This window comes from Myotis yumanensis, unplaced genomic scaffold, assembly GCF_028538775.1.
Source record: "Myotis yumanensis isolate MYYU_CA2020_CCGP unplaced genomic scaffold, mMyoYum1.0.hap1 SCAF_11, whole genome shotgun sequence".
Lineage (NCBI taxonomy): Eukaryota > Metazoa > Chordata > Mammalia > Chiroptera > Vespertilionidae > Myotis > Myotis yumanensis.
The window spans coordinates 25,867,065-25,890,607 of NW_027223762.1; the positions used below are offsets into that span (position 1 = coordinate 25,867,065).

Here is a 23,543-nt window from a genome sequence, read left to right on the forward strand (position 1 = left end):
TTTTACAAGCATTCCAGTGATAATTTACTGAACAAATCCTTTAGGATCAAAGTTGCTTTGTTCAGATCAGCTCTGTGTGCAAAGAGGAGGCCTGGGGAAAAGGCAAATGGAGTGTGTCAGGTAGAAGGTGGGCAGGAGGTGGCTCTGCAGTGGGTAGCATCCTGTGGTCCAGTCTTGTGGCTTCACCACGGTGGGGCTGGGGGAGGAAACGCAAAGAGTGAGAGGGTGCCTGGCCACTTGCCACTGGAGGAGAGAAGTATAGAAATAGGTTGGGGTGGAGAGGAAATTTTTGTCTAAGGCAGTGCTTCTCGAACTTTTGTGTGTACATGAATCACCTTGTTCAAATGTAGATTGTGATTCAACATGTGGGGCCTGATAACTGTTCTCAGGTGATACCAATGCTGTTGCCCACGGACAACACGTAGAATAACAGAGTCTTAGAGTACATCTCCACTTTTCTATATGATTTTTAAAGCCATTGGGTGTTTAGAGAACAGCAGATTTTTAAAGTCTTTAAAACATTACCTTTTCCAGGCTAGTTTCTGAAAAATCTACACTGTTAGAAAAAAAATATTTTAAAATGGAAAATGAAAGAGAATATAAGAACTACTCTGCTAGGTACTAATTTAAAAAAATTATGCCTTCCCTCCTGTGGAATTTTGAGATCAGGATTGACTTCATTTTCACTTACATGTGGTTTTAAGGGAGGTGGGATGGGCTGCTGGCCCTTTAAATGTGTCTTCTAGCATGTCAATGCTTAATATTTCTTTTAACAGTGGGCAGGTCTTTCATTTTACAACAGAAGTTGGCCTTGGACAGGTAGCTCAGATAGTTTATTCAGACAAAGATGTGAATGACAGCAAAGGAACAGAGGAACCTTTCCTGAGGACAGGCTTTGGTGGGGGATTAGGAGGTCGGTGGGAGGAGCGGAGGGTTGGGAAACAGAGGTGGGTGGGGAGAGAAAGGAAGAAGAGGAAAAGATGAGAACATTAATTAGCCAAAGGAGGTGCAGATGGTGGCATAGAATTAGGAGAGTGGAAATGGTGGAGGGTCAATTAACAAACATATCTATCTCTACCTTCCCAATTTGCCTTTACTTTTTCTCTTTGCTCTCTGTCACCAGCACATTGGTTGCTTTTCTCTTCCTCCACTTGTATCATTCTCTTGCCATTCATATCTTCCAACTTGCAACAGTTCTGTTTCAGATGTGAAATGTTTTGGTTTGAGAAGGACCAGATATCTACTGGACCTAAGAAGATACTGTAATTTGCATTCCCTTTGCTGAGAAAGTTCTGGTGAGAGAATAGCAATTTCCAAAGCCCGAGAGTGCCCCCTGCTGGTCAGTACTGAGATAAATAACATGATTTTCCTTTCTTTTTTTGTAAATTCATCAAATATCCATTGACCCACAAACGTGCCAAACATTGTCCTAGGGACAGACATGATACCTCTCCTCACGGAGACCAAAGTCTAAAGGAGGAGTATGTTATTAAACATTGTAGAGTATTTAGAGTTTTTAAAAGCCAAAGAAAATATGCCAGAAAGCTTAAAGGAACAATTGCTCTCCTTTACCTTTTACCAGTTTTTAGGACAAACAAGCAGAAAGGTTTTGTTTCTAACATTTTTTGGAGTACTAGGTCTTCAACTTTGGTAATTTTGATTGCAGGAGATTCCAAAAAATTTTTTCCCCTTTAAAATGTGAAATATCTAATTAGATAATCTCCAATATAATTTTCAGCTCTAAAAATGTCACTTCCTTAGCAAAATTATAGTAATTAAATAATATCGTATTTATAATCGAATAGTACTTTGCAAAGTAATCATACCAGAATATATCCCCCACTTGTATCTATACCACTATAGTATACCATGGTTTTAGTGTCTAGGTTTGCTGATTGTTTTGTTTAATCCTCATAACAATCCTGTAAGGTTTATATTATTATTATCAGCATCATCACCCCCGTTTTCATATGGGGAAACTGAGGCTCAGAGAGATCAAGTAATTTGCCAAGGATTACACAGCTATTGAGTAGCAGAGCTGGGACTGGCCTTTGGGCAACCTGGATCCAGTGTTTGTGTTCTTCACCACTGTGTGTCATAATGGACATTAGAGTTCCTGAGTTAAGTTTAAATGAACTTACTGTGTCTGCACTTCAGGCAGAAGACTAGAAACAAACGGTAATGGATGGTGGACTCTCCCCTGGGTGTGTGTGTGTGAATAAAGTTATCACCTGCCTGCAGTGATCTGGGTAGCTTAGAGCACCTCAGAGGCCACTGTGGTCCTACCCTGCATGTAAGTGGTGGGGGTGGCTAACGAGCCTCTGGTGGTTAATGGATTGATGACTTCTCAAGGCCTTTTACAGCCTTAGAATTCTATTAGTCTCTCTACAAGAAACAGATTGTAAGGGATGAAAGGCAATTTATCTTTTAAGAATTAAGTGAAATCCTTTAAACTCTTGTTTTTGTGCCTAAAGCTATATTCTGATGGAAATGTTATTTTGGAAGCTATGTCAGTGCTACAGTAATTTAATCTGGCTTTGAAATTACTGTCACCTCATACATTTATTTAAGGGCAGATAGCTGCATTGGATATGTAGATGCTGTGGAAAATGCAACAGAATCACTATTACTACAGTGATTACAATGGAAATATTTTTTACTCCATTATCTCTCTCTCTCTCTCTCTCTCTCTCTCTCTCACACACACACACACACACTCACACACACTCACACACTCACACACTCACAAACATTATATGACTACACTTAAATTTTTGCATTTATCTGATATCCCTAGGTCTGGCACAAAGCCTGGCCTGGCATAGAGTAGATGCTCAATAAATGACACATTGAATTAAGTGAAAACAAATATTAGATTGAAACAGTCAAAGCCAATAAGCCCATCTCTACACTGCATGTCTGTTTTCATCAAAGCTTTAAGAAGGGTGAGTGGAAATTAATGTATTAAAATATAATCTGTTCTACTGAAAAAGGAATTTTTGGCCTAAAATAGTTCCTGAAATGTAATACAATTTCATTAAGTTTAACTTAAAAAAATCAGAATTATTTTATAATGTGACCTAATTTAGATAGCTTATCTTTGCATTAACTATCAATAAGAATAGTAAGAAAATGAATAAATTAAGAATTATTATAAGAGGTCATTTAGCCTAATTAAGCAAGTTTTGTTGTTTTTTGTTTTTTTTTTTTTTTTACAGATCCTACATACATTGTAGAAAGTCATGTTATTTACCTCAGTACTTTTTATAAATCCTACACATATTAAGTAAAAGATAGTATCTTTTAATTAAAGAAACTTAACATACTTCAACTGAAAACATTTTTAGGAGTTCATATATACATGTATACAATAATAAAGTTGTATTTATTTTAAAGCTAGTATTTAAAAATTGAAGATTTCCCCCTAGTTAGTGCAGAATTGTAAATTTTGATGGTATTTTGCTCAAACAGAATTCACGCTGCCATAGTGCTAATGGAATTGCTTATTAAAGAGAGGGATGAGTGCCTCTTACATTCAAGAGAAATGTTCAATGGCTATTGAAATACTTTGACTGACAATTTGATTTTTTCCTCAAGGTCCTGATCATCCCCATTGTTTGTCATACAAACTAGAACTTGGATCAGACCAAGAAATTCCCTCTGATTGGTATCCATTTGCTACTGTTCAGTTTGGGATGCTCGACACCTGTGCCTCAAGGACAGAGGTCAGGTCTCTGGGGGTGGAGAGCGATGTGCAGCCACAGAAACACATTCTTCAGCGAGCTTGCTACAACATCCAGGTACATCCCAAACCCCTTAGGGCTTCTAGAGCTGTGACATGATTGGTTTTAGATATTTGCCTTGCCCTCTTACGTGACTATGTATGGGTGTGTGTGTTTGTGTTTGACCTATGCACACTTGATGGTCACCTGTGAGCCTAGTTTGTCCCTTCTCAGTTCTAGAGAATGTTAGGAGCCTGAGCACACAGGGTTACATACTTAATCAGCTCTCAATGGAAAACAGGGCATTAAAAATGAATTCACATTTCAGAAGCATATTTATAACAAAAATCATGTTAGAATAGCACTTCCCAATATGTGTTCTGTGGAACATGTATCCAGGAAAAAAAAGAAAAAAGCTTAGGAATGCCACACTTTAACATTAAATGAAGGCTCTGAGAAGTCCTTGTTAACCTTGACCCAGTTTCCTCCAACTTATTGATTATGAAATCTGGTCTGTATGGGCATGTGCATGTAAAATGTATATCAGTATCTTCTGAAATGGTATTCTGTGAAGCACCCCTTGGGAAATGCGAAGTTACTCTATTACAACAATTTAAAATGTTCACCATCATTTTGGTGCTTACCAGCGTTCAGAAAGTCCCACTTCGGGCGTCCGTTTATGCCAGGGTTCATGTCCCAGCATCAAGAAGGGTTCAGGAATCTGGAAAAGGCTGCGCGTAGATGACATAGGAATCCAGAGACTAATAAAGAGTCCGGAGACGAGATATAATTTTGAAAGGCATTGGGGGTCAGAGGACCTTCAGCTAAAGGAACTGAAGACTCCCCCCTTGTCTAGGACCCTTGCTTTTATTAACACAATTTGTCCTAAGGCAAGGTGGAGATAATACACTTCAAAGGGTAAGGTTTCAAAGGGTAGAAGCATTGTCAGTTTGGGGAATAGCCTAAGGCTGTTCAGGTGTTTGGCCAGTAGGAGGCACTAACATGTAGATTAAGATGCCCTTTAACTGTCTGGCAGCCACAATCAGTTTCCTATTCAGGTTTGGGGAAATGCCTTTAGCCATTCCCAACAGGTGACTACATGTGTGACTCAACCCTGTTGAGTCCCCAAGTTTCATCAACCTTTTGATGAAACTCTTAAAATTATGACATGCTGGAATTGGTTCCCGGTACATCAGCGCTTCTGCATCCTTAGGCCAGAAGAATTAAAGAGTGGCATACATTTGCACCTGTTTCTAAACTGGCTTTTCTTCTCGTCTTCAAAGTTAGTAGATTTAGACATAAACGCTGCCATATATTTCCCATAGTATCTTGAAATGGTGATGCGTCACCGATTTCGTTTACAAATATATCATTTAATTAGAAAATATTTCCAAAGTAAAAAACAAAACAAAAACGTAAACAGCAAATAACAAACAGGTGGTTCTGGTTAGAATTTATTTTTCTTTTATCTTGCACATGAATAGCATTTTATACTTTCTCATATCATTTTGAAATCTGTGTTGCTTGAGTCTCAGCTATGATTAATGTCATTCTGATTTTCGACTCATAAACACCAACTGGTGGTTTGATAACAGAGGAGTCTGTCAGGAGTTTTCTTTATTTTGGGCCACCTGTCCTGTGCAGCCCCGAGGGGACCTACGCGCTTGTTCCCCTAGCAGCTGGAATTGCCCTGGCTGAAGAGAGCTCCAGGTCCTGCGCTCTCCCTGGGGCAGCTTTCGTTCAGCGACTGGTGGATGCAGGGGTGTGAAAACCCTTTGCCTCGGCTTGGGTAACTCCACAGGGCCATCCTAGCTTCGGCTTCCCCTGGGCACCCCCTGAAGCCTTTACTGTGACCTCCTTGCAGCCCAGCTTCTCCTTCTTCCTGTTCTGCTTCCTTCCTTCTCCCCCGTTTCCCTCCCGCACCAAGTGTCAACCCCCCAGTAGACCTTCTGCACACCATTCTCCATCTCAGAGTTTGCATCTTGGGGAACCTGACCTGTAACACTAGGTGTATAAGTGTTATGTGTGACTGAAATGTGGGTCAAGCGCACACAGAGACTTCCTCTATACCTAGTTTTCTATTCACGGGGTACGCCAGTTTCACATAGTGCCGAAGGACAACTCAAAATTATGCAACAGTCTCTAGTTTAACAGCATTTACTAATTGATCTGCACTGGGTGGCAGTTGGTTTCAAAATGTAATCTTACATTTAATAAGTATTTATTGAGCAATTTCTAAGTGCCAGGTGCTGCTCTAGATGCTGGGGATACAAGAGTAAATGAGATACTGCCTGTCCTCATGCAGCTTACCTTCTAGTGGGGAACAAAAAACAATTAGTAAACAAATAAATAATGTAATGTCAAATAATGACAGATTCTAGGAAGAGAATCAAATGGGGTAATAGGATAGAGATTGATGGGGGCTTCCTTATTGAGGGTGGTCTGTGTTATCTCAGGTGGGCCAAAGCCTGGCTCTATGATATGAGGATATAATTGATCACATCCCTAGCCAGAGGTCTGTGTTATCAATATATATTCTGAGTACATTTTTATAAAAATGATGTTTGACTTAGAAGAGAGGAGAGTTTTAGTTCTTTTTAAGATTTGACCCTAGAGGGAAGGATTGGGGTGGGGGAAGGGGGACCTCTGTTGCCCAAAAGAGAAGAGAGTGCCTCACTACGGAAGGAGCGTGAGGGGGTGGAAGGGCTGTGCCTGTGTCCAAAGGGTGTTGTGGCTGCAGAGCATGCCTCATGTATGAAATGGGACTGAACAGGTGCTAGTGCTGTGTTGCATTTGTTAATGCTGCTCGTGTTTTTGCTTTTGCATAACAGGTTGAAATAGAAAAGAAGTGGATTAAAATCGACGGGGAAGACCCAGATAAAGCTGGTGATTGCATCACTCAGTAGGAGTAGCAGGAGTTAATGATGACAACCCACTTTTCAAATAGTAATCACACACAGTTCTGCTACTGTCTGGTGGAAATGACTTCTGAATAGAGGGCTTAGGACAGCTCCAGTGGCTGGCTGTGTTTGAAGAAGTTTAGACCTGAAACTGAACAATCTATATTTTATGCTTTTTGATATATTTGTGCTCCAGGGGTTTGATTTAAAATGTGTCTATAATTTGCGTGATGTTTCTGCTTCCTATTGAAACTCAAAGGCGCTGTTATTCAATGTGTGACCCAACAGCCAGTTTGGCTAAAGGGGTTTTGATTTTTGATTACTCAGTGGCTGATTGTTTTGTGCTTTGGATTACCCAGCTGTCATATTTATTATCCTCCAGTCCCTATTTCTTCTTGCTATGTTAGCACCTGTACTGGAGGGTGAGGCAATAAAAAAAAAACACATAAACCAAAATACTTAATTTTCCCTCTTGCTCATCTCTGAAATGTGGGTCGGTATAGATTGATGCTGAAACCACAAGCTAAAATGGAGATGTGGAAAGTGTCTGTGGTTTTGAATTATTTATCTTCCTGTCCTCTTACCACATGGCAAGTAATCATTGGCTGTGTATTTGGTACCTGTCTCTGCCCCTGGTATTATTGTTTTCAAAATGTATTTGTATTCTGGTGTTGGCTGCAAAGAAGCTATTTCTGTTGATATACATATTTTAGTACCAGTCACTAAGACCTATTGCCTTTTGCTTGGAGAGATTTCTTTTAAAATGGAATCCCAGTATTGGACACCAGTTAAAATATTTATGTGCATTAAAGATGAATTTTTAAACTTCATGAATATTCTTTCCCAAAAGTACAGACTCTAAGAATGTATTTTGATAAAGTATTATTTGTGATTAACATAAGTCTCTCGTGAGTAGAAGTCTAGCTCATGATTATTTTATGCTAGTTCTACTAAATTTAGAGCAAAATGAAAAACACTAGATTATTTTCCCTAGATTTTTGACATTTCTGTTCTTCGGTCAGCTAAATGTTTGGTTTCTAATGAAAAGCCAATAGCATTAGCAGTTATAATCCTGTTTATAACTTCCTTTCAATATTTACAGGGAAAGGTCAAATTTTAAAATTCATGAAATCTATATTCTAGGTATTTTTTTAGTCTGAAAAACAAAGTCCTCCATTTGGTATTAACACACCTTCAATTTATGTTGGATCTACAATATGATTAGGAGATATTTTTCTCTATTTACTAGATTTGTTTTGAGTAAAAACTGATATAATAATGTTCTTCCAAACAACATTTATTGGTCGGCTCAGAGTTTATGTCTTATGTTTTATTTAATATTGTGTCCCATTCATTGTAATCTGTTCCAAAACCAGATTAAAACGAACATGTATGATGGTTTGTATCAATCAGCAGATTTTATTGTTTTTCATTATTTTGCTATAACAGCAAGGAAGGCAGAAGTTGACTGTTAAAATGAAGTGTTATTGCTCTTTTTAACCCCACTTGATGCATTGCTCATAATATCATATGCTTGAGACTCACTGTTGATGTATGGAAGGGCAAATCTGTGTGTGCGTCATTAAGAAAAATTCCACCATCTTTCCCCATCCTCTGGCGCAGCACACTCTGGAGAGACTGCAATCTGCTCAAACCAAATATGAAGGTGGCTGGGGGTGCTGCTGCTCCAGGTGCCAGCAAAGTTCGCTGGGTTAATTACTGCCATTCCTTTCAAATCTGTTTAATGGCATCCTGCCCATGAAGAACTCAGAGTCTGATTCAGTTGGACTTAATGAATATTTACACCTCGGAATAATTTCAGCAAAGGGTTCAATTAATCGCCCCTCGTGCTTCACAGGTTGCCCGGTCTGTGACTACCTCACTGCTGGGGTCACTTACTTACCAGCCATCAGCCTTCAGGAGCATCTCAAGATCAGTGTTGGAAACCTAGTAACAAACCGCTGACTAAAGCCCAAATTGAGTTTCCGCTGCAATGCAAAGGTTGATGGCGTTAACAGCGGGGTGCTATGGCATAATTGTTCATTTGCACATCTATTAGGATTCTTAAATATTCATTACTTAGCGTTAAATTAACATTCTGTGGAGGAAGGAGAGGCTTTTTAATACAATTCTTTTGACCTCAGAAACGACAGAAGGTAAGATGTGACCACAGTGCCATAAGTGAAAAATTAGATAGGGTCCATTTAGACTTACAAATTAAGAAGTAGAATCTCCTTTGCTAGAAAGTAAATGATGATCTGAAAGACAACTATAATAATGGAACCCCTTGCTTTTAAGGTTGGCAAGGATGGAGGAGAGTGAAGGAGGAACTACTCCTTTCCAGCATTTTAGTTTATGTACTTTAGATCAACCCTTTCTGAGTTTGACTGGTTAGGGGTCAGTCATTTGATTACACATGTCAGGCTTCCCAGGACTTGACCAGGTTCTGACTAGTTGTCCTGCTCTAATTGTTCAGGTCTGGTTGCCTTCCCAGTCAAAGGATCATATTAACTGTGGAAGTGAATTCATGGCTTGATGGTTCCTTGATCAATTGTACAGATCAGAATTTAAAGACATTTTCTCTTTCTATGGGAATAGAAATAGTTTATTCATTTTAAAAGGTATGAAAAAAATACTTTTCAGCACATACAGATTGGATTTGTTTTGTGTGGTTTTTTTTTTTTTTTTAACCTGATTTATATATTAGATAGTTCTAAGGATTATTTACCTTCATTCTGAAGCTGTGCTTATGATACAGCCCTTTTCTTGTAAATTCAGTTAGAAAGCCTTCCTTAATAATGATTAAGTATTATATCGTACTTAAAATATTACTTTATGACATAGCAACACAAATATAAAATAGATTGAGCCTTAATAATCGTGTAACAAAGTATTTGGTAGATTGCATATTGGTTTTTCAAAATTAAAGATGTATTTCAAATGATTCTTGCTGTGTGGTGGACTTATATCTTCTTTTGCAAGGTCTGGGGCTATTTTTTTTTAAAGGTGTGAAGTCAATTTTAATAAACTTAAACAATTGACTCTGTCAGGCGAATGTATACTGCTTTACTATTAAGGAGTCAGTGAACATGGCATCTTGGCACATCCTGGAAAAATAACACCACCAAACTATCATTTGGGATGTTAAAGGATGACTTTTAAAAGAGGATATAATCATTACTCTCCTAAAGAAATAATGTGAGTATATGCCCACGGTTTTACTTAATTTGTTAACTAATTGGGTATGTGTGTAGAGGGGGGGATTAACATGTTGCAACTTGTTCCAAGGAAAATTCAAAAGCAGAGATGTACATGAAATAAGGAATTCTGAAATGAATTTACAAATAGATGTAAAATGAATCTATCCACAATGCAGTAATATAATCAACTAGAGGCCTGGTGCACGACTTCATGCATGGGTGGGGTTCCTTGGCCTGGCCGGTAATCGGGGCTGATTGGGGCCATCTTGCCCAATCCTGATCAGGGCCTATTGGGGCGATTGGGGCCAGCCGACCAGGGGGAAGGACCATGGGAGGTTGGCCGGCTGGCCAGGAAGAGGGATCATGGGAGGTTGGCTGTTTGCAGGAGGTTGGCTGTGGGAGCGCACTGATCACCAGGGGGCTGCTCCTGTATTGAGCGTCAGCCCCCTGGTGGTTGTTCGGTCGACCGGTCGTAATGGTCGCTTAGGCTTTTATATATATAGACTAGAGGCCCGGAGCACAAAAATTTGTGCACTGGGGGGGAGGGGGGTTTCCTCAGTGTGGCCTGTGCCCTCTTGCAGTCTGGGACCCCTCAGGGGATGACCACCTGCTGGCTTAGGCCCGCTCCCTGGGGGATTGGGCCTAAGCTGGCAGTCAGACATCCCTCTGGCAGCCCAGGAGCCTTCGGGGGATGTCCACTTGCCAGTGGGGAGCAGGCCTAAGCTGCAGTCGGACAACCTTAGTGCTGCTGAGGAGGCGGGAGAGGCTCCCACCACCACCGCTGTGCTGGCAGCCGTCAGCCTGACTTGTGGCTGAGCACAGCTCCCCCTGTGGGAGCGCACTGATCACCAGGGAGCAGCTCCTGCATTGAGTGTCTGCCCCCTGGTGGTCAGTGTGTGTCATAGTGACCAGTCACTCCCAGTCATTCTGCTGTTGGGGTCAATTTGCATATTATCTTTTTATTATATAGGATAGAGGCCTGGTGCATGGGTGGGGGCCAGCTGATTTGCCCTGAAGGGTGTCCCAGATCAGGGTGGGGGGCCCCACTGGAGTGCCTGGCCAGCCTGGGTGAGGGGCTGATGGCTGTTTTCAGACTTGCCACACCCCCTTCAGGGTGGGGGTCCCTGCTGGGGTGCCTGGCCAGCCTGGGTGAGAGGCTGATGGCTGTTTGCAGGCTGGCCAAGACCCCCAGTGGGGACCCTCACCCCATGAGGGTGTGGCCATCCTGGGTGAGGGGCTGATGGCTGTTTGCAGGCTGGCCATGGCCCCCAGCCACCCAAGCTCCCAGTGGAGGCTGGCTGGAAGCAGGTATCTGGGATTTATTTATCTTCTATAATTGAAACATTGTTGCCTTGAGCGGAGGCTACAGCCGGCCAGGGCAGGCGGGAAGCTTGGTTTCCTCCATCGCCGGGGCAACCAAGCCTCCTGCTTGCTCCAGCTCCATGGCTGCTGGCCGCCGGCTGCCATCTTGGTTGGGTTAATTTGCATATAGTCGCTCTTATTGTCTGGTGGGCATGGCTTGGGGCATAGCGGAGGTGTGGTCAATTTGCATGTTTCTCTTTTATTAGATTAGATAATCAATTTCCCCTACTGGCCCACAATTAATCTGCATTTGTATGGACTTGTATTATGTGTATTATCAGTTTTCTAAAATATACAGACTTGTAAAATAATGCAAAGACAATGAAAGGTGTTGATAACCTGGACAATTGAGCTACTATTCAAAATCTTTGGCAATTTTTCCTGACAGCAGGACAAACTTTGTCCACAGGATAATTCTAAAGAATTTTCAAATCTTGGCAACTAGTATTATGGATATAATGGGCATTTAAAACTATTTTTTGAAAGTTTAGAAAGCTATTTTTATATAATTGTATAGAATATACTTCAGATAAGATTGAGGGGAGAGGCTGTAAAAGATATGAAGATAAATCAGCTCTAAAATAAACCAACCTAACAACCTCTCTACCCACCCTTTTTATGAGAAAGGTGCTGTGAGGGGAGAGGGAGAATACATTTTTTTTCCTACCCTTTTAAAGTTCTTCTAATCAACAAGAGAAAACAACCAAGTTTATTGCATATGTACCTACTGGGGTTGGGGGCGGGGGGAGATTCCGTGAGAATCTGGAACCAAGGACAATTGGGGCAGTTGGGGTTTGAGCTAAGGATAAAGAACAGGGGAGGTCCTGGTTTGGAACTCCAAAGGGGAGGAGACAATTCACATGGAGATGAAAAGCAAATGTTTGGTAAATATGTTTGCTGGGTCATCTTTAACAGTGGGCAGAGGACTTTGAGCAGATGGGCGTTGCTGGGTTCCTCCCTGTGCATCACATTCAGTTCATATCAGACTACAGTGATTTATGATGATAGCTCCCATCTTGGAGTAGATCCTCTATTTAAATAATTTTAGGCAGGGGGAAGGCCAAAGGTTATTCCTGAGTCTTTTCTTAAAAACAACCAGCTTAAAATAGTTTCTTAAAAATAATCACCTTAAAATAATCAATTACCTCCCCCTCCCCACCAAAGCATGTTTTAGATTGGCAAACTCCCCTCACTGCCATGTGTTGAAATTTAACTTCCATTTCAATATTCAAGTTAAATTTCAAAACTGCTACAGGAAATAAAACTTCCTACAGGCCAGATCAGTAAGCACTGTTTTAGCTACAGGGCTTGGCTCTAATTCCTTAGGAACAACAAAGGATTAAGTGACCTAAAACTGGTCATATTTGTAACAAAATCCCTCAAATTCTCATCCATCAATTCTTTGCTGTTTTGTCTCCACTTCACCCCCTTTGTGTACCACAAGCATGTCAAACTGGTGGCCAATGGGCTGCATCAGCTTGCCAGCTGCGAGTTTGACATGCTTGGTGTACACACACAATGATTCCATGAGATTTTGCTCTCTTCCAGCCCCTCCCCAGTCTCTGGAGCTACTCTATCTACTCCAGGGACCTTGTATGCCCTTACCCTGGGTCCTAAAGCACAGGGCTGGGTGCATTGGATTGAATCTTACAAAGTTTATCCATCTTGATGGCAATTTCATGGGGCGCAACCTAGTTACCCGTACATTTTCCCAGTGTCTATGAAATAAAAGATTTTTCTTGTTACAATTGTATTTAAAAGTTCCTACTTGGAACTGGCATCTAAATATGAATTTGACTGTAATTCTAAAGCAAGGGCGAATTGCTGGTCAGAAAGCAAATAGTTGAATTACAAAACAATAGCATAAAAGTTTTAGGTACATATGTAATACTTTAACCAATAAAGAATTTAAATTTTTTTAAAAGTTTTAGGTAGTATTGTCTTTAAAGTCATCTTCACCTGTAAGGAAAAGGAAAACAGATTAGTTTCCCCATTTAAAAAAATTATTGTGATAACATTGGCTAGAAACGGTATATAAATTTCAGGGGATTTATAATACAACATGTATACTCTATTGCATGCTCACCACCCAAAGTGTGTTTTAAAAGATTGAATGAAGTTCATTTCTATGAGACTTCCTGGTGAAGAAATGCAAATCGCCATTTGGCTTATGGGATTGCAACTTTTCCCTCATCTTCCCCTTCTGCATCTGCTCCAAAACAGCCTTCTAAGCCACAGGTAGGAGGATAACTTATTTCAAGAACGATTGTGTGTGTTGGAGTTTTCCTGAAAAGCCCATTTTGTACTACCCAGAATTGTGAATTTCGTGTAAGGCATTTTGCGGTATATTCTGGGAACAGAAGAGGGCGCTCACACGCAAGCTGCTGCTCCTCAGCATTAGAAACTACATTTGAATTTGGTGGTGCTTGTATTATGATTAATACAAGATCTTGGGGGCATTTTGTAAAGCATCTCAAAGCATTGTGAGTCCAGTGGAGTATACTCAAAATTAATGAACTAGACAAACATTTAAAAGTATTCTTAATGCTTTGTCTAAAAATGCTGTTGAATACAATTTTACACATCCCAAAGATTTAAGCACCATGCTTATCTGTAAACATTTCTAAGTGCTAGCTAGGAACAGAAAAAGAGTGCCTTTCTTCCCAACAGATTTCAAACATACTTATTCTAATGAGAGTTAATAAACTTAAAATCTGCTTACTTTAAAAGAGTTATAAACGATTATAATGAATCCATCCTGTTTGACTTCTGAGCTTCAGTTGCATGAATCAAGGTCAATGTGGTCTCTAAAAAGCTTCAGCCTAGGATTGTACTTTCAGATTCTTAGGTAAGAATAAGCAAATATTTACTTTCAGGCGAATATTCCATGCCACCTTGACTCAGGAATGAGCCTTCTCACCCTGTTTAGTCCTCAGAAATCAGTAATGGGCTTTGTCTTTTCAAGATGGGCACTATTTTCGTCTTTGAAATCTTTCTGGGTGGATGTTGTCCTCTTTTAGATATTTTTGAAGAATATGTTTTTGTTGATTTAAAAAAAAATCCTCACCTGAGGATGATTTTTCCATTGATTTTTAGAGAGAGTGGAATGGAGACGGAGAGACAGAGACAAACACTGATGTGAGAGAGACACATCGATTGGTTGCCTCCCGCATGTCCCCAACCAGGGCCGGAAGCCTCAAGCGAGGTACGTGCCCTTGATCGGAATGGAACCCAGGACCATTCAGTCTGAAGGCTGACACTCTATCCACTGAGCCAAACCAGCTAGGGCTATTTTTATTGATTTTTTAGAGGGAGAGGGAGAGAGAAACAAGGATCGGCTGCTTCCTGTACACCCACTACTGGGGATAGAGCCCGAAACCCAGGCATGTGTCCTCACTGGGAATGGAATCAGTGCGCCTCTTGCTGCATGGGACAATGCTCAACCAACTGAGCCACAGAGGCCAGGGCACTTCCCAAAATCTTACAGCATGGGTGAGCCTATGAATGTGACAAAATACATGAGACACCCCCAAAGGTGTCTTCCACACTCTAAAGAATAGAGCTTGCTTAAGACATTGGCTGCCTTAAGTGGTCAACTTAAATTACCTCAAAATGCTATGTGACCATTGTTCCAAATAATTGTCTTGCTGATTCTAATGTTGATTGAGTGCCTATTATGTGTCTGCATTTTTTTAGGCACTGAGGATAAGTAATCACAAAACAGTAAATTCCTGTTTTTGTAGAGGATATACTGTATAATAGTGGAGGAAGTCAGACAATAGATATCACATTGTGATCATTGCAATGCAGTGGGGTGGAGGGAAGCATCAAAGTGGCAAAAGAGTGCTATTTTAGGTAGATTGCTCAGGGAAGTCCTCTCTGATGAGATGACATTATAGCAGAGACCTGAAAGAAGTGAGGAAGCAAGTCACCAAGGACACACAAAGAAGAGAGTGCCCCAGAGGGAATTGTTACTGCAAAGGTGCTGAAATCAGAATATGCTTAGATTATTGGAGGGACAGCAAGCCAGACAGATGGCTACTGGGTGACAGGGGCAGAGTGTACACGGAGGATGGCTGGGGGGATATGAGAGAGGTTGTGGGTAGGACTTTAGATTTTATTCTGAGATAGGCGCCATTAGAAGGTGTTGTGTGAAGGAGTGACATGAACTAAATTACATGTTAAGATGACCCTATGGCCACAGAAGGGGGCAATGGCAGAAGCAGAGAGAGCAGATAGCAGGCTATTGCACTAACCCAGGTGAGAGATGGTCACTAGGAATGGTGATGGGAGATGAAAAATGGTTGGATTCAGAACCCATTGGAAAACAGAGCTAATAAGTATGCTGATAGATTGGATGAGATTCCCAGCATGAGGGAAAGATGGGAACCAAAAATGATTCCCAGATTTTTGGCCTCAACAACTAAAAAATGGAGCTGTCTTTTATGGAGAAAAGTAAGACTGTTGTAGGTGCAGGTTAGGGGAGAAAGATGAGAGATTCAGGTTTGGGTGTGTTAACTTTGAGACGCTTACCAGACATCCAAGTGGAGACAGCAGGTAGCAATTGGGTGTATAATTGGAAAGAGGTCTGGGCTGGAGATATAACATTTAGAGATATTAGAACTAGAAGCTTTAGGACTGGATAAGCTCACTGAGTGAATATGAAGAGTAGAGGTGGTCTGAGAACTGAGTGTTTGGACTCTGAAGTTCAGAGTTCAGGAAAAGGAGGATGATTCAGTAAAGGAGACGGAAGATGAGAAGCTAGCTAGAGTAAGTATAATCAGCTACCTCAAGTGTTGCTGATAGGATAAGAGGAGAACTAAGAAGTGACCGTTGAATTTAGCAAGCAACATGGAAATCGTCGGTGACCTTGACAGACAACTCAATTGGGTGTGGAGACAGTGAGTAGATGGCTTTTTTGAGGAGTTTTTTTTGTAAATATGAACATTAGGACAGTAGTTGGTGAGTATGAGATCTTTTTTAACACCCATCCCCTGCTTAAGACCAAAATCTTAGTCTTGGTCTTTAGTAGTGTCTCTCCTTCATTAAAAAAAAATCATCTTATTGATGTTGACTCCTGCTGAACATTTCCCTCTCTTCCACACTGTCAATGCTTACAGAAATTGGGGCCTTGTCATCTTTCAGTCCCATGTCATCTGAATCTTGTGGTGTTTCTATCATGGGGTGTTTTGGATGTGTCAGCTTGTATCGCTTCAGGGTTTTCATTAACTATAAATTTAGTCATTGCTTCAACACTTCTTGTTCTGCTTTTAAATGTTTTCTTGCTTGAGCTCCACCAGTCAATGTTATTTCATATTGGTGGGAGATCTTACTTTAGATTTTGTTATGAAATTTAGAATAATTATGAACTGGTTACTTGGTTTCACAATCCTGCAAACAAACACCTGCAAATTCCTCCAGGTTTGTGCAGGATAAAAAGAAAAACACAACTATTTATTCAATAGTTTTTATATTTACCTAACAGTTTGTACTTTGGTTCTTTGTTACAGTTTGGTATAATAACATTTTATTTAAATAGTTGTCCAGTAACTAACAAGTGAATTTTAATAAAATAAGAATATAGGCAAAAAAGGGTACAACTTAAGCAACTGCTACTGTAATGTTTTATTTTATATTCCTTCTTTAGTTTTAAGACAATGATGAAAATAAAAGAATAGCCCTAGCCAGTTTGGCTCAGTGGATAGAGTAGGCCTGCGGACTGAAAGGTCCCATATTCGATTCTGGTCAAGGGCACCTGCCTGGGCATCATTGATGTTTCTATTTCTCTTTCCCTCTCCCTTCCTCTCTGAAACCACTCTCTCTCTCTCTCTCTCTCTCTCTCTCTATATATATATATATATGTATATGTATATATATTTAAAATGAATAAAATAATAAACTTCAATTTTAGATATATTATTACTCAAATGCAATAAATATTTTATATGCAAAGTAACTAAACAAAAATTATTAAGCAAAAATATTACATCTTACCCTTCACATTCTATTTCACTTTTTTTTTATATTATTATTTATTAATTATTGTATTTTCCATACAAAATATTGTAAACCCACTTTCCCCTTACCCTATAGATTCCATTTCCCTCAAAAGAGATGTACCATGTGTACTTTCCTACCTGGGCGATAGGCCTGCTGCTGCTCCATTTCCAGTGGTCTTCTCTCATAGCCTGACTCGTTTTCCTGTTTGATGACCTGAGTCTCATAGAATTGGTTCTGCCTGGTAATATTGTCCATGACATAATGTCCGTCCGGCCCCGAGTAGCCGCCAGGTTCCGGATGCGGCTGCAGCCCCGGCGGCGGTGGCTGCGGCTGCGAGGTCCCTTCCAGCTGGGAGCCCCCCTCGGTCTCGACCTCCTCGTTATTGTGCCCAGGTATCCCGGGTTCCTCCTCAGCCTCGAGCTCCCGCTCGTCTTCGGGCTCCTCGGCCACCAGCGCCGCCTGCAGCCGCTCAGCAAGCTCGGCCTTGAGGCCCCGAGTGTCCAGGCCGGGGCGCTGCAGCTCCTCCCAAAGTTCGTTCACCTTCAGACGGCGCACATCCATGGCCCGGGCCCCCGGGGTGGCCCCCGAGCCCGGCCCGGCCTCCCAGGGCTCTGTCCCCCTTAAACCTTTACTGTCAGGAGGCGAGGGGGAAAGGGGGGGGCCTCACTCCAATGGCGGCGGCAACTCCTTTAAAAAAAATTTAAAGACACAAATAGTAACTCCAAATGGTCACAGAGAATGACAGAGTTGAAGTAACTCAGGTTCTATTTCTTTATCTTTACAATCATTTTAAAATTTTTACTCTATGGTTTAAACCCAGGATTGGGGCAAGAACTGCACCTGAATCAAATTTGAATGATTCTGGACCATCAGGTATCCTCCAAATGAACATGTGTATCTGAATCCTCATATGTCCTTGGTTTAACTGCATAACTGGGAGTTTTCCAGATTACCCTCTATAGAAGACAATGTTTATTAAATGCTGAGAAATTTAAATTTTCTGATTTGAAGTTTACATATGCATTATTAAAGTCCATAGTAATTCAGCAATTTTTTTAGAACACTATGCTAATAAAAAAATTGGGGTTTGGTGGTAGCATTTTATTTCTGACATGGCTTAGAACAGCACATGGTGATTATAGAAAGCAGACTGACTTTTAGTGAGTTTCACTATTATATTTAAACTAGAGGCCCAGTGCATGAATTTGTGCATGGGTGGGGTCCCGAAGGGTGGAGAGGGCGAGATGCGGTTGGCCCTCTGGGCAGGCAGTGGGACACCCTTTCCAGCCCAGATCTGGATCCGTCCTGCTGACATTGTTCCGGTTGTCAGGAGCCTCCTGGTGGCTGCTTTTATATTGTTTCTTCCTTGTGGAGCAGCTAGGGAGGGGAAGCAGCTGCGGTGCCTGAGGTCGACTTCCAGAAGGCCAGCGGCGCTGTTGGGATCATGCCAGTGGTGCTGGTCTGTTGGTATCTGGCCCATTCTCTGGAGATTAGACCTGCAGGACTTCTGAGGGCGTGAGTGACTGTCACAGGGCTGGTGGGCCACCAGGACAGGTCTCAGCTGAGTGGTGCTCCTCCTGTGGGAATGCACTGACCACCAGGGGTCAGCTCCTGTGTTGAGTGTCTGTCCCTGGTGGTCAGTGGATGTCAGAGCGACTGGTTGTTCTGGTCATTCTGGTTGTTCCAGTTGTGTGGTGGTTCAGTTGCTTAGGCTTTTATATATATATATATATACTAGTAGCCCAGTGCACGAAATTTGTGCACATTAAAAGGGAATTAATTGCCCTTACCGGTTTGGTTCAGTGGATAGAGCATTGGCCTGCGGACTTAAGGGTCCTGGGTTCGATTCCGGTCAAGGGCATGTACCTTGGTTGCGGACACATCCCCAGTAGGGAGTGTGCAGGAGGCAGCTGATCAATGTTTCTCTCTCATTGATGTTTCTAACTATTCTGTAGCCAACAATGGCTTCTTTTGGCTTCAGAGGTACTTTGTTCCAATAGTTGGTCTTTAAACATAGTCTCTCCTCCCTGCTGTAAGGGGCCAGGGTACAGGTGAATAGGATTGCTAGCTGGCAGGCCCCTGATGGCAAACTGGCCACCTGTCGATTCTGTGAGGAAAGGGGCTCCCTCCTCCCTCCTGTCAGTGTCTGGGTTGCAGGTGAATGGGGTTCCTGGCTGGCAGGCCACTGACAGCAAGCTATCCAATAGCAGTTTCTGTGAGGAATGGGGCTCCCTCCTTTCTACTGTTAGGGTCTGGTTTGAAGGTTGGCCATGCCCCCTGTTGGGCCAGACCTAGAGTTATACGCAGCCTCCACCTCAGCAACCCAGGACTGACTGCTGCTGGGCGCTTCTGGTGCTCTGAGGGTGGGTTCTTCCCTCAGGCCACACGGGAAACAGCTGGGGAGGGCGCAGCCCTTGGCAAAATGACCAGGGATTCATTGGGTCCATGCTCCAAGGGTGGGTTCCTGCCTCAAACCCCGACCTCACCAGAAACAGCTCCAGGAAACAGCTTGGGGAAGGGTGCAGCCGTTGCCAAGACAACCCCTGCAGGACTGACTTCCTTCCACTTGGACACGGCAGTTGTGGTCGTGAGGAACACCACCCATGGTTTTTATATAAGTAGATAGATTCTGTACAGACAATGCATTCCATTATTACTTGCACCCAAGACTGACTGTTCCTCCCCACCCTTGTATACCGCTGGGTGGTGGCTATCTCTGCATGCTGGCACTAGTGAAAGGAAAAATGATGATGCAGAAGACAGAGAGAGAAAATACTAGGGCTATACCTCTGGGTAGATGAGGGGATGGAATTGGAGGTGCTAGCAGAGGGGCTGATTTAGATAAAGGCATGAAAAGTTCACTCATTGCAATAGGCGGGAAGGCAGAGTTTATGGGTACAGATGCAGGCAGGCCTCTATAGCCAAAGTATTATTTCTTAGTTTCTTTTCCAGAAATGGAATTGGATTCAGAGACTTTTCACCCTCTCACAGAGGGTGGGTGTTTGTGGAATCCCTTTAAGGTTCCTTTGTGATGGACTTTAATTTTCTTTTGGTTTATTTTCATTGACTTTTTTAGAGAGAGAAAGGGGAAGGGAGAGGGAGAGGGAGAGAAAGAGGGAGAGAGAGAGAGAGAGAGAGAGAGAGAGAGAGAGAGAGAGAGAGAGAGAGAAACATCGATGTGAGAAAGAAACATTGATCAGCTACCTCCTGTATGCACCCTGATCTGGGATCAAACCTGCAACCTGGGTATGTGCCCTGACAGGGAATTGCATTCACCACTTTTTTGGTGTACAGGACGATGCTCCAACTAAGTGAGCCACACTGGCCAGTGCTAATTTTATTTTCTTGAATACTTCGTTCATGTCTTTCAATTTATGTGCTCTTTACTGATACTAATGCTTGATTGAATATCAACTATTTTGTAAATTGGGAACTGAGAACAGTATGGAATTTAGTCTCCTTTTCTGCCTCTCATCTCTGAGAGACACTGCAGGCCTGGGAGTGGCTGCGTGGTGGGTGGGAGATGGCACCCAGTTGCAGTGCTTGTCCTTTTCTGTAGGGTTTTATTTTGATATTTTTACACTACTCAGAGAGAATTCCACTGAAAGGCCAAGTGCCATGAAAAGGACAGGGAAAGAGCATCTGTGAACAGTGGCATTGTTAAATGCCAAGAGCCTTCCTCTCCAGTGGATAATTTTGAGATATTCTGAAACACTTTTCAAAGGCTTCGCTAAGTACTCATTGTGGAAAAGGACAGATTCTATATTAAACTCACACTGGGACCAGAAGTGGCCTTGGGTAAAATTGTGAACAGGATGATGTTTGTTGCCCTCTTTTTATTGCCTTGCTCTCCATCCTTGGCTGCTCCACCCCTTCCCCTAAACCTCCTCAAGTCCCTTGGGGTCCTCCCCTCTCCTCCTGCTTGCCTTATTGGATTGAGTGCCCGGAAAGGATATACATCAGTAACGTAGATCTTGCTGTCCTCCCCTGTAGACATTGCTTCGGCTGCTTGCTTTTCAAACAGGGCTGCTCATTCTTCCTGACCCCACAGACTTCTAACTGCTTCTCTGCTTTCAGCATGGCCGTCCTCCAACCCACACTCCATGCTGCGGTCAGTGACCTGGCACGGATTACCAGCCTGCCTCGGCTTTGCCACATTTGCCCGGTTGGGTCTCTGTCTTTTGGCCAAATCGAACTGCTCTCATTTCCTCAAACCCACCATGTTCTCTCTCATGCCCCAAGCTCTGGCTTGTACCGTGCCCTCTCCCTGGCACACTTTTCCTGGCCCCCTTCCCCTGTCCCTTATTCATCCCACAGATCCTAGTTTAGGGATCCCACTACAGAGAGCCTTCCCAGACTGTCCCCATTCACATTAGGTGTTTTTCCTAAGTGATTTTTAGGACTAATCCCATTATATTGTAATTGCTTGTGCATTTATTTTTTCCTCCATCCCAGCAGGAATTTTGATTGGAGTGCTCTGCCCACTGATTTCCTATTTTCTGGGAAGAGGCCCAAATCCAGAGGTGGTGGTAGGTGATGGTAGTATCAATGCCAATGCTATGGTGCTGATCCCTTAGCCAGAGCTTATAACCTATATGTTGAATAAAAAATATCGAATGAATAAATAAATGATAGGATGAACTTGGATCAATGTACTACTTCTCCTAAGGATAGTTGCATCTTAGCCCCTAATTATTTTCCCACAAATGGGCTAGAAATTCCATTTTACATCATTTTAACAATAACTTCAAATCAATAAGATTTAATGAATGCTTTCTATAATGGAGGGACTGTGCTAGGCACTCAGGGGGCATATAAGGATGAATAATACACAGCCTCAATCCTTAAGAAATTTAAAATCTATCACACTTATAATTGCAAATACACTTTTCTTTAATAAACACACACACACCCACACAAACACAAACACACACACACACACACACACATATCTTAAAAGGGCTGAAAAGATTAAAATGTTTGTTTTAAATTTGATTTAATCTTGTTTATAAAAGCTGCTAAAGAGAAGAGAAAGCAGCTTTAACCTTTTAGCACCTACTCTGTGCCAGGGATCGCGTTTTTTCATTGAATACCTAACATCGGATACAGTAAGTGTTATTTCTGGTTGTGAAATGAGAGCATCTTTTGTTGAAAGTGTTTTGAACCCATTCTGTAGCTGCAGAAGGTGCTTTTTTCCTTGTAAGGATAGAGTATAAACCCAAATAAAAATGGGAGTTATTGTTTAATAGGCATATAATTTCAGTTTTGCAAGATGAAAAGAGGTGTGGAGATGGATGGTGGTGGTGGTGGGTGCATTACAATATGAATGTACTTAATGCCACTGAACTGTACTTAAAAATGGTTAAGATAGCAAATTTCATGTTGTGTGTATTTTACCACAATTTAAAAAAAATTGGGTCTACACTAAAGAAGAGAGCCTCTCCTGACACCTTTTAACAGCTTTGCTGAGGATTGACTTATATATCATAAATCCACCTGTTTTATGTGTACAATTCGATGGTTTTTATTATAGTCACACAATTGTACAGTCATCACCACAATCAGTTTTAGAGCATTCCTGTCTTCCCCAGAAGATCCCTCAAGTCCATTTTCAGTCACTCCTTGTTCTCATCTCAGTCCCAGGCAATCACTAATCTAATGCCTGTCTCTATATATTTACCTTTTCTAGATATTTCATATAAATAGAATTCACAATGTAGGCCCTTTGTCTCTGGCTTCTTTCACTTAGTGTCATGTTTTTGAGATTCCTCCACATTGCTCATCCAGGTTCATGCATGTATCAGAATTTTATTCCTTTTTATTGTCAATAATATTCCATTCAATTATAGAGCAATACCACATCTTATTTACCCATTCATCAGTTGATGGACATTTGGGTTTTCCCTGCCTTTTTACTATAATCAACTGCGCTGCTATGAACGTCCATGTATGAGTATTTGTGTGGAGATGTTTTCTTTTATCGATTTCAGAGAGGAAGGGAGAGGGAGAGAGAGATAGAAACATCAATGATGAGAGAGATTCATTGATCATCTGCCTCCTTCATGTCCCACACTGGGGATCAAGCCCACAACCCAGGCATGTGCCCTGACTGGGAATTGAACTGTGACCTCCTGGTTCATAGGTTGATGCTCAACCACTGAGCCATGCTGGCTGGGCTGGACATGTGTTTTCATTTCTTTTGGGTATGAGTGGGATTGGTGGGTCATATGGTAAATTTATATTTAAATTTTCAAGAAACTGCCAAACTGTTTTCCAAAGAAGTTGCACCACTTTACACTTTCTTCACATCCTTGCCAATACTGGTTTGTGCCTGTCTTTTTGTTTTCTGTGTGTTCCCT

General features: G+C 41.7%; 1 protein-coding gene across 5 annotated transcripts in view; it reads left to right on the forward strand.

Moving 5' to 3' along the window:
• Window positions 1–23,543, forward strand: part of LOC139019889 (stonin-1) — a 98,661-nt gene that overhangs the window by 35,248 nt on the left and 39,870 nt on the right. For 4 of the 5 annotated variants that reach the window (XM_070429175.1, XM_070429176.1, XM_070429178.1 and 1 more), the window contains 2 exons: window positions 3,598–3,800; window positions 6,554–9,566. In XM_070429175.1, the coding sequence (XP_070285276.1) occupies window positions 3,598–3,800; window positions 6,554–6,628 (278 nt within the window). In that variant the 3' untranslated portion in view covers window positions 6,629–9,566. Of the gene's footprint in view, window positions 1–3,597; window positions 3,801–6,553; window positions 9,567–23,543 lie in introns of those variants that run through there. The other variant, XM_070429180.1, reaches the window with a different exon arrangement.